Source organism: Hydra vulgaris, chromosome 01 (assembly GCF_038396675.1).
Source record: "Hydra vulgaris chromosome 01, alternate assembly HydraT2T_AEP".
Taxonomy (NCBI): Eukaryota; Metazoa; Cnidaria; class Hydrozoa; order Anthoathecata; family Hydridae; genus Hydra; species Hydra vulgaris.
The window spans coordinates 14,663,380-14,676,018 of NC_088920.1; the positions used below are offsets into that span (position 1 = coordinate 14,663,380).

A 12,639-nucleotide genomic window follows, 5' to 3' on the forward strand; every position below is an offset into this window, starting at 1 on the left:
TTGTATTAATAGTTGTATTGTAAAAATGTATTTATAACCTATAAGTTTTTTTTAAATTTTAATTCTAAAATTTAAATTCTAAAATTGCATTATCCCCATAAAATTTTAAAATAGAATTAAATGTGACAGTATTTGCAAAATGTTGTCTCTTGTTAGGAGATTAAAGTTTAATTAAGCCAGTTTCACTAGCTTCTTAACTACTCTTTTACTAAAATTCAAAAAATAAATAGGTTTATTTAGCCAAAAGAAATAGTTTATATATAAACTTATTTAATGCAAAAAACTATTTCTTTAATTTATATATTAAACCAGACGACCACCCTCTTCCTGTCACTTCAATGATACAAGTCAGGTTAAACTAAGGAGTAATATTTTGCAAAGCATCCTTATTTAACATAAGTATAAACATATAATTGACAGGAGTTTGAGATAGCTAACCTCTGTGTCTGGAGGTTAGTTAACTCAAAAACGATGATATGCTGGATCCACCCCTGATCTATACAGATTTTGATTTATCATTCTACTGCTGACTTATCCGTTATTACAAAAAGATTCTTTTGTACATTAGATGTAATCTAACTTGTGTTAACTATATTCTTACTACTGATTTTGTTCTCTACCTCTATAAACATCATGTTCGTCCTGGTTATAAAAACTATTGTAATAATTTTTAAATAATTTTCTGCTAACTTCCAATGTAATTAATGTTTGCTTGCAGCCTTGTTGAAGTTAAATTTCTTTTTTTAATAAAAATTTCAATAAGAAAAATTAATAATAAAATTCTCGTGTTATATATGCTTTATATATGCAAAAAGCTAATTTAAATTGTTTGATAGTTTGTTGTTAATCTCATAACAAATTGTTAAATAACCAGTTGATCCACTGATATGTTCTTTAAGAAAGTAAACTGTCTTTGTACACCCAGTTGATACTAGATTTATACTTCGTTCTAAACAAAGTATGAATTACTGCATACTTCATTCAGAATGAAGTATGAAGTAATTCAAACTTGAAGAGCAATTGTTCGTTAAAAATCTTTTAATGGTATAATTAGTTCTCTTTTTGATTTAAATGGTAATCAACTAGTTGATAAAAATCACTTGCAGAATGTTTCAATTTTTATTTTTCCTGATTGTTCTCTCCCATCACAAGTAACCTAAGCTTAATAGTGTTTAGTATTAGAACTTATCTTTTAGAAGTTTTAGACTTACTAATCGCTGGTCTGCACTACTAATTTTTTTTTAGACTTCTGAATTTGATCGTGTCTCACACTTTCTTCTTCTCCTAAAACTAAAGAGGTACGATTTCTCTGACATGATTCTCAATTGCATAAATGTTTTTTGAGCAATAGATTCTGACCGAATAGATGTACTGAGTAAAGATCCTCAGGGCTTGGTTATTGCTTCGCTTTTATTTTTAATTTTATTTATGACATTTTTTGTTTTTATTTATTTCACTCGATTAATTGAAAAATCAAAAGCTTATCTGATCTAAAACAAGTCTAAAAGAATGTAGAAGTCTTACTACATTTACCTAAATTTTAAAACATGGAATTCAATATAAATAAATGCAAAGTAATGAGATTTTATGGTGGTTTTGATATTTAGACTACTCTTTTGGTATGTTCAACTCATCAAACACTTTAATTCCTTTAGAAATCTTCAATATTGAAAAGTCACTAAGAGATGAAATACAAACATTGAATTAAAAAAGTTTCTGACTGGTTTAAAAGGAATAAGCTGTCTCTAAATGTTGAGAAAACTAAATGGATACTTTTTCATCAAACTTCAAAAAAAGCTACTGCCTCCTGTCATGCCCTTACTTTTTATTGACAAAGTTCAAATAAAAAGAGAACTAAATACTAACTTTTTAGGAATCAATATTGATGAAAACCTTAGTTGAAAGTATCACATTGATTTGTTGTGTACAAAGCTGCTCGAAATATAGGAGTAATGTACAAAGCTAGAAATGCTTTAAATAATCACAGTTTAACACAATTATATTTCTCTTTCATACATTGCAATGGATTAAAGAGAAATATAATTGTATTTATTTATGCAAATATTGCATGGGGTAATACTAATAAATCTAAACTGCTACCCTTTTATCGTCAGCAGATGCATGTTGATGCCTCATTAATTATAAAGATCGATTTGCTCATGCCAAACCTTTATTATTTCAAATGAAAGATCTTCATATTTCTCAGCTGAATATTTTTAATACTTTGTTTTATGTAATGTAAAACCAACGCATTTCATGTTAGTTTTCATAACCTATATAACCTACATAACGATAATCTTTTGATAGTTACACCATATACTCCCATTGGAAAACAAATCAACAGCATCATTCTAAATAACTGAAACATGATTGACCAAGACTTACAACTACAGGACATATTTCCACACAAACCACTATAAGTACATACAAACTTAAAATCCATTAAAAACATACTAATACAAACTAAACACCAACAGTAACAATTGTACAAAAGATTATCAGCTTTTAATTCAACCCCTTTATCAACAACATCATCTAAATAGAAACGCAAAATTTTTTAATAACAAAAATTCTGGTTCATCAAGACACTACAAACTAAATTTATCATTGCATGCTATTCATCAAGACACTACAAACTAAAACTGCATGCTATTCTGTTTGAACTCTGATACAGAGTGGTGAATTAAAATTACTTCAATTTATTTGCATTCTTTGGATATTAAAACGGATTAAGATTCTTATTAATCTTTACATTCCCTGTATATCACTGTTTATTTATAATTCTAAATTTAACTTTTATATGTAACCCAGTGCAATCTGCATCATATCCTGCAGCTCTGTAGGATATACCTTTTTAGGCAAAGGCTACGAGATGCCAACTTCGATGAGATCGAACTTACGAGATGCCCCCTGTCTTGGGGATCTTGTTTAATAAAGGCTAGAGATGGTGTCTCGATAAAAATAATCATTTTGGGCAGACGTTAAATGCATCCGTCTACTGTCTTGTATGAGGCCTCTTTGACTAAGACTTAAGGGGTAAACAGATTGTATCTGTTGAACAGCCTTGCACCACTTCTTTATATATTACGCTGGCGCTGATGTATTTTTAATACATTGTTTCTCGTTTAGAATGTTGTTTACTGGATCTTTTTGACTCAATGCATGGGTTTTGCTTGTGTCTCTGTTTTTATAACTAGGCAACTTATTCTATAAGTTGCCTATATATCTCCTAATGAGGGTACTGCTCTAAAATTCAGTTTTATGTTTCTGAGGCCGGCTGGTAGTCAGGTTTTCCAAACTCTGTGGGAGATCTTAGAGAGGCTGATTCCATCAACAGCTGAAAAATATCAAAGTATTAGGCCCTCTGTTACGGCTTAGGGTTTATTAATGGTAATAAGGTGGTTGCTTGGGCTATTAGACAGTGTACTGTGTACTATCTATGCTTTGAGTCAAGTTCTTTAACAAATTTAAAAATTAATAAAGTTACAAAAACTATAAAGCACAATTAAACATCGTCATCAACATGTTCTCTAAACCTATTATTCACTAATAATCGTGGACTTCGAAGTAACTTTCCTTCTGTTGAGTCATATCGTATGCAAAGTTCACCAGACCTATTTGCTCTTTGTGAGACTTATTTAAGTTTGCTTCTCTCCTTTATCTCAAGATTGCACTCTTCTTGATGATATTGTTGATATCGATGACTTTAATGCTCATAACATTGAATAACTTAGCTCTAGTGTCAGTGACTCTGCAGGCATTAAAGCCCACAACTTTTGTCTTTTTCAATCAATAACTGAAATAGTCAACTTTCCAACTTACTTTCAAGACAAACCAAATAATTTATCTTTTAACCGACTTATGTCTTGTTCCTAATCCTAGTCAGTACTCAGTATCTCTACAATCACCTCTAGGAGCTTCTGATAACAGTTTCACCTCTCCAAAATTATTATCTCATTCTTCTTCATCATCTAAATCCCCCTATCATTGTACCTTTTCCAACTACCTTAAGGCTGTCTGGGATTCTTTCTGTGATTTTCTTCATGATGGCTGTTGCGTAGAAATCTTTCATCTTCCTGATGAGAAATGTGCTTCTTACATAACTTCGTGGATTCAGGCAGACATGGAATCTTTCATACCCTCTCTACAATTCTAGATTAAGTTTCACTTTTCTCCATGGTTTTCCTCACATTGTGCTGCTGCAATTTCCAATCGAAACCATTACTTTCATATCTACCAGCAAAATAATTCTCTAGAATACAGACGTCTGTTTATTACTGCTAGAAACCATTGTAAAAAGGTTTTGTCTGACGCCAAAGCCTATTATTCTCAGGTAATGAAATCTTGTATTTCATCACAAATATTAGGCTCTCTTGACTTTAGGCTCTCGTAACTTCTGGAGAATATTTGATAGTATCCACAATAAGGGCAAATCTGAAAACCCACCTCTCTTGTATGGTTCACACTTTGTCACCTCACCAAAAGACAACGCTGAATTGTTTGCTAAGAAATTTTCATCAATATCATTTCTCAATTCTGATAACTATGTTCTACCCGATATAGCCATCAAACGGGTTAATCCATTGCTCAACATTTGTATCACTCCAGCATCTGTATCTAAAGTGATCTCCTGCTTAGATTCTTCTAGAGCTTGTGGCCTAGACAACATACCTGTTATAGACTTGCAAAAGCATTCTCAGGAGCTGTCGTCTATACTCTGAAAACTATTCAACAAGTGCTTATCATTGTCTTGTTTTCCAGCCTGCTGGAAAGCGCCATCTGTTTTCACTATTTTCAAAAATTCTGGAAAGCGATCTGATTTGTCTAACTACTGTCCCATTAGTCTTTTTTCTATCTAGCAAGGTTTTTGAATCTTTAATTAACAAACACCTAATTTTTCATCTTGAATCTAATAACTTACTTTCTGACCACCAATATGGATTTCCATCAACTTGTTCTACAGCTGATGAAACAGTAATAACCAATAGGTTTTATTATGCCTTAGATAAAGGTGGAGAGATTGAGGCCATCGCTCTTGATATTTATAAAGCTTTTGATAAAGTTTAGCATGCTGGTCTTCTTCTTAAGGTGTATCTGGCAACACCATTAAGATTATTAAATCCTTTTTTTCCAATTGTAGCATAAAAGTTGTCCTCGACAGACAGCACTCTTCATTTTATTCTGTAACTCCAGGGGTTCCTCAAGGTTCAATCCTTGGCCCAATACTCTTTTTAATTTACATTATCGAACTTCCAGATATTCTCACATCTAAGGTGGCATTGTTTGCAGGTGCGACTACAATTTATTCTTGTCATGATAAGAAGCCAACAATCTCTGATTGCTTGGAGGGGGCATTTGAGCTTGAAAAGGATCTCACTTCTGCTACAGCATGGGGCTCACAGTGGCTGGTGAACTTAACTCAGATAAAACTCAGTTTTTTCAGCCAATCATTATTGCAATAATTTAGATCTTCCTATATTTATGTACGGTGATGTAGTCAATGAGTCATCTAATCTTTATCTTCTAGGATTAATTCTAACTTCCGATCTTTCTTGGAAACCATAAAATAAATCTGTTGCAAAATTAGCATTCACTACGGTTGCATCTCTTTATCAAGCTCGACACTTTCTTACTTCGGATTCTATTCTCTATCTCTATAGCTGTCAAATCCGGCCTTGTATGGAATATGTTGCTATATCTGGGGCGGATCTTCTATTGATGCCCTTTCTTTTTTAGAAAAGGTGCAAAAACGCATTATAAACATAGTAGGACCTGCTCCTGAAGCCAACCTATAAACATTTTCACATTTTCGTAATGTTGCTTCTCTTTCTCTCTTCTACAAATAGTATAAAGGGCACTGTTCTAATGAGCTAGCGTTTCTTGCGCCATCAACTAAAACTCATTCTCGTGCTACTCGTCATTCAATTAAGTCTCACCCTTTTTGTGTGATTGTTCCTAAGTGCTGTTCCTTAATATTGCTTCCCTGATTCATATAATTTGCAATCCTTAAAGTCATCTGTCAATCGTTGTCTTGCTCCATAATCTTCATCTTTTTTCTTTTAGTAACTTCTAACTCTACTTAGTGGTTGCTTGCAGCCTTGTTGGAAGCGAAGATGTTTAAGGAAAAAATAATAATAAAAAAACAGTACTTTTTAAAATATTTTTGTACTTATATAAAAAAGTATTAAGAATATTTTTATACAAATTTTATTTATATATTCTTACAAAATTTATGTTCTCGCTAATTAATACTACTATATTGTTTTGTTTTTTACACTTTATATTTCGTGTTAATTTAATGTACTTAATATTCACAATCGGTTCTCATTAAGACATGGAGGTCTTCTGCGAGTGTCCCTGTTCTAATTTTTGATGAAATAAATAAAACAACATTAAAAGCTAACCAGGTGCTTGGTATTCTTAAATAAAAATTAATTATTGTAATGCAATTTTTAAAACTACACACTACAGATTAACTCCTGCTACTTGAGATTTACGCTCTAAGATTTTCCTACTTAGCCCTTGTTTAAAGTAAGCAACTAAAATACTTCCCCAATTAAATAAAATAGGGGAGTAACTAGACTTTCAGAAGCACGAATGAGAGGTCATTTGATTCAATATTTCAAATTCTACATGGGGTTTAATGAAGTCAAGTTCCTTAATCCAAAGACAACATCCACTAGTTCTGTAGGAAACTTTCAAAACAATACCCAAAACCATGTCATTGTCAGAGAAATTTAAAACAACTTGCCAGGATATGCTTTTCTATCTATTAGAATTGCAATCCAATAGAATGCATAGCCTTCTTCTTTTGTTTCTTTCAATTAGAATAAAGTCGACTATATGAGAGCTTCTTTTAATGTCCTTAGCTACCTACTTCTATTGTAGATTATTTTTAATAATAAATATTTATATATATTTATTTATATATCTATCAAATTTTAAATGTAGTTAAATAAAAAAAACGCAAATAAGCAATAAAACAAATTAAGATTATAAAAGATGGGGAATATAAAACTAAAAGGATTTTATACAGGACTGCTTCAACTGTGTTATAATTATTTATATATAAATATATATATATATATATATATATATATATATATATATATATATATATATATATATATATATATATATATATATATATATATATATATATATATATATATATATATATATATATATATATATATATATATATATATATATATAGTTCTATAGATTGTTGCATTTGGTAGTACGGAAAAAAAAAAATCATTCTTATGCCAACAAATACATCATTTTTAATTACTTTTGACTTTCATCCAACATTTGCGTGTTGTCAGAAAGTTTAAACCAATAATTTATTTACAAATTATCGTTTTTTAAAAAATCCGCAAAAATGCAAATTTAATTGACTAGAATGTTTTTAAAAACACTATGAATGTTTTTAATAACATAAACAATTTTTTTATTTTTATTTTTTTAATAAAATGTTTTTATTTTGATTTTTTTTTAATAAAATGTTTTTATTTTGATTTTTTTTTAATAAAATGTTTTTATTTTGATTTTTTTTTAATAAAATGTTTTTATTTTGATTTTTTTTTAATAAAATGTTTTTATTTTGATTTTTTTTTAATAAAATGTTTTTATTTTGATTTTTTTTTAATAAAATGTTTTTATTTTGATTTTTTTTTAATAAAATGTTTTTATTTTGATTTATTTTTACTGTAAATCATGACGGAGTGTTGCTACATCGACTATCTTTAACCTGACTCACAACTGAGGGCTGCTACATCGACTGACAAATAGCCTGACTTGCAACAGAGTGCTGCTACATCGACTATCTTATAGCCTGACTCGCAATGGAGTGCTGCTACATCGACTGAGGGTTTGGTTGGGGCAGACAGTCTATCAAGTAATTTCGGTCTTGCATTTTAATTTTTACTTTTTGTCAACAAAATACGGAAAACTCTATGACCACTAGTTAGGGGTTATATATATATTTATATACATATATATATATATATATATGTATATATATATATATATATATATATATATATATATATATATATATATATATATATATATATATATATATATATATATATATATATATATATACATATATATATATATATATATATACATACATATCCAACCCGCGGTATTTGGAAAAATGAGGTTGGCAATATCTTGCCAACCTCAATCTTTTTTAAGGTTAGCCCAAGGTCAGCAAAAATTATTTGATACAAAGGTCTGACCATAAAACATAGAAAAGAGGTTGGAAAACATTTTCAGAGTGGCAGTTAGGTCAGCATTGCCGAATGCCGACCCTAATTCTAATGTATATATGTATATATATACATATATATAAATATATATGTATATATATACATATTTACATGTATTTATTATTTATATATATGTATATATACATATATATATATATATATATATATATATATATATATATATATATATGTATATATATACATATATACATATATATGTATATATATACATATATATATATATATATATATATATATATATATATATATATATATATATATATATATATATATATATATATATATATATATATATATGTATACATGTATATATGTATATATGTATATATATACATATATATTGATATTATTAGTGCACATTTGTATTGATCACAAATAGTTTATATTAAAACAATTTTACTAAATTTAAGAAATATATTAAAAAAAGAGTTATAAACCTGGGGTAGTAGTAACCGAAAGGCAATAATCTGCGTTCTTAGGTAGAGCAGTTGTTAGGTCCTGCGTCCTAAGGTAGAGCAGTTCTGGTTTGAAATCTGGTTTTCTTAAATATCTGGAATCTCTTGAATCATTGTACATTTCTAAAAAGTTTTCACCTTGACAAGCTTGAATGAAAAATATTTTTGGTTTTCCTATAAGTAAATTATCATCATTATCGTTTATAGCAGATCGCATTTCTTCAAATGTTAGAGGTTCTTCATCACTTCCAAATACAGTTTCAAGTTTGCCGTGTAATGAAATAAAACACACAAAACAATTAACATCTTTTTCATTTCCGCATTTCCTAATAATGTCGTACATTTGACTTTTTGATTTATACACTTCTGTTTTGACTTTAAAATTTAATTTTGAAAATGTTTCAGATAAGGTCTGAACATCTACATTTGCGCCTATTCGATAATCACATTTTTCAAATGAGCTATTGTATAAAATAACACACAATCCACAAGGATTAGAATTGAAAGTATAAATTGGAATGCCTAAAAACATTGTATTTAAAGCCATATTTCAATAATATTTATAAGACAACGATAAAAAAAAAAAAAATGTGATACTAGAATCTAACAAAACTTTATAACAGTTTTATACATAAAAATGTTTTAGACACGTTCATTTTAAATTAAAAGAGTAAGTTATTGTTTAAAACACTACTCTAAGTTGGTGACTTTTACATGAACTTTCTTGCAAAAAAGTTGGTGACTTTAACTAAACTTTCTTAATCTTTGTGAAAAGTTTTTTTTTTTTGCTTTTATTTTTTGCCGTATAAATATATAAAAACAATTAATATTTTAAAATAAGTGCAGATGGCTGGGGCAAAAAAAGATACAATTTGTCTTTTTGCCAAGCTTTGAGAATTGGTTAAAAAATAAAAAATTACATAAGTCATATAGTGAATAGAATTAAAGTAGATACAAAGGTCTTACCATAAAACATCGAAACAAGGTTGGCAGTGTTTTGCCGACCTCAATCACTTTGTTAAATAAGTACTTAAGTGAAAAATTATTTGTACTTTACTACAAATTCACCATGTTTTACAACTGATATAACACAGTATTAGGCTTATTTGAGAGCCCATTATTTAAATACATTTCAACCATAAGGCAGACTATAGCCCTATTTTTTACATTTAACTTAGACAAATTTTTTGGTAGGAAATTTAATCAAGGAGCTAAAAAAAAAATAGCACTATAATAATAATAATTATCTGGGTTAATAACTTTGTTTCATATAAGTATTGGTAACTATAATTATGAACTTGATATTAGATTTACTGCACGTAAACTTCAGTGACGATTAGCTTCTTGTTTAAATTTATAACCTGAAAAACTTGCCTTAAAGCAAGGAAGTACTGCAAGGTTCTTTGCTACAAAATGAAAATTTATATTTTAGATATATATTTAAGGTAAAATTTGTTTCCATGTATAAATCTCTGAATTAAAAATATGAAAGAAAATGAAAATATATCGCTTAGCGTTTAAAAATTTATGGTTTTTCAAAGAATAAGATTTAAGAATTGTTTTTTAAAATAAACGAAACAAAGTTAAATAAAAAATTAAAATGATAAAAACTACATTTAAGAATTGGTTTGAAAAAATAAAAAGATCTGATTTTATATAAACACATTTTATTGTTAAGGCAATAATATATTTACTTAAATATATAACAATATATAAACATATAACAATAAATATATAATAATAAATATATAACAACAAATATATAACAATAAATATACAACAATAAAATTGAATATATAACAAATATATAAAATCAATAACATATTTACGTAAATTTACAAATCTTTATATTACCAATTCAGTAAAACCAAATTAATAGTAAAAGGTAAAAGTAAAAAACGAATAATTAATGACACAAAAAATAAATTTCTAATAAAGAAGGTTAGCATTTAAAATATTAAAATATGTTGATTTATTTTGTATTAATAATCTACAGTAATTATTTAATTAATTATTATTGTTGATTTCTAATTTAAAGAAGCTTTATTAGAAGAAATTTAATGCATTTTCAAATATTAGGTTGTCTTGATGAGGACAAATTAGACAATTTGCTTCACTTGGAACTTGCAGTTTCCTGATTCAGCTATGTAAAGTAATGTTTTATGAATTATACCAGAGTATTAATTAATAATATGTTCATTTATTGTTGTTTGTATAAACTTTTAATGTCTTTTTTAGTGAAATACTTAGTTTCTCATCTTGAATCTAATAACTTACTTTCTGACCATCAATATGGATTTCCATCTTCATGTTCTACAACTGATTTGCTAACGAAAATAACTGATAGGTTATATCGTGCATTAAATAGAGGTGGAGAGGTTAAGGCTATTGCTCTTTTCTAAAGCTTTTGATAAAGTTTGGCATTTCTCCATAAACTTTCTTTTTATGGTGTATCTGGCAACATCTTTAAGATTATTGAATCCTTCCTTTCCAATCGTAGTATAAAAGTTGTCCTTGATAGACAGCACTTTTATTCTTATTCTGTAACTTCAGGGGTTCCTCAAGATTTTATCTTAGCCCTATACTTTTTTTAATTTACATTTCAATAATCATCAAGATATTTTCACATCATTTAACCTTGAAAAGGATCTCATTTCTGCTACAGCATGAGGCTCACAGTGGCTGGTGAACAACAATTCAGATCAAACTCAATTTTTCTCAGCTAATTGTTATTGCAATAATTTAGATCTACCTATATTTATGAATGGTAATGTACTCAATGAATCATCCACGCTAATCTTTTAGGATTAACTCTTCCTTCCGATCTATCTTGGAAACCATATATCATCTCTTTATCGAGCTCGACACTTTCATACTTCGGATTCTATTCTTTATCTCTATAAATCTCAAATTCGGCCTTGTATGGAATACTGTTGCCATATCTGTGGCGGATCTTCTAATGATGCCCTTTTATATTTAGGACTGGTGCAAAAACGTATTGTAAACATAGTTACTCCGCTCTTGCAGCCAACCTCCAAGTATTATCACATCGTTGTAATGTTGCTTCTCTTTCTCTTCTCTACAAATATTATAATCGACACTGCTCTAAAAAGCTAGCGTCTGTTGTGCAACCTACTAAAATTTATTCTCGTGTTGCTTGTTATTCAATTAAGTCTTATCCATTACCTGTGACTGTTCCTAAGTGCTCCAAAAACTTTTATTCGTCTAGTTTTTTTTCTTGAACATCAGTTCTTTGGAATTTGCTTCCTTCATCTTGCTTTCCTGATTCATATAATTTGCGATCCTTTAAATTGTCTGTCAATCGTTATCTTGTTCTACTATCTTCATCTTTTCTCTTCCAGTAACTTCCAACTTTAATTAGTGGTTGCTTGTAGTGAAGCGAAGTCGATTAAAAAAAAAAAAATTGCCATCCATGAAAAGATTGTTGTTTGAAGGTTCATCATTTTTGGCTACTCTGGTGCATTTTCCACTGCAGACTCTTAAAGAAGTGGTCAACAGCACCAAGAAGTAAGTGAAGTTCTATGGATGGAATGAAGTCCAACATGAGTAATTCTTCAGGTAACCTAATAACTTGCTCATGCGATACATTCCGAAAGTCCCTGCCTTTTTTGGTTTGGACACCTGCTGCTTGGAAGCCAGTATAATTAGTTTGAATAGAGCCAAATATTGGGTCAATTTGTCAATGATTTGATTCACATTGTTATAATTTTCAGAGAGGTTTTCTGCTACAGCCGCCAGAAGTTGATACTTCACTCCTGAGCCCTTGAAGAAGATTTTTTATTCAAGGGAGAAGCATTTTTAAAAACTATATTTGGTTCTGAGTTAAGAACCCCTAGAGACACTTTCAGGAAACCACTTCTCCA

The 12,639-nt window shown here is 29.0% G+C and overlaps 1 protein-coding gene across 1 annotated transcript in view; it reads right to left on the minus strand.

Annotated features, from left to right (window-relative positions):
* Positions 1–9,302, minus strand: part of LOC136074135 (caspase-7-like) — a 31,415-nt gene extending 22,113 nt beyond the window's left edge. Inside the window, exon 1 of the mRNA XM_065786436.1 lies at positions 8,738–9,302. Coding sequence (XP_065642508.1) covers positions 8,738–9,302 — 565 coding nt within the window. The remainder of the gene's footprint in view (positions 1–8,737) is intronic.
* Between the last annotated feature and the right edge of the window lie 3,337 nt (positions 9,303–12,639).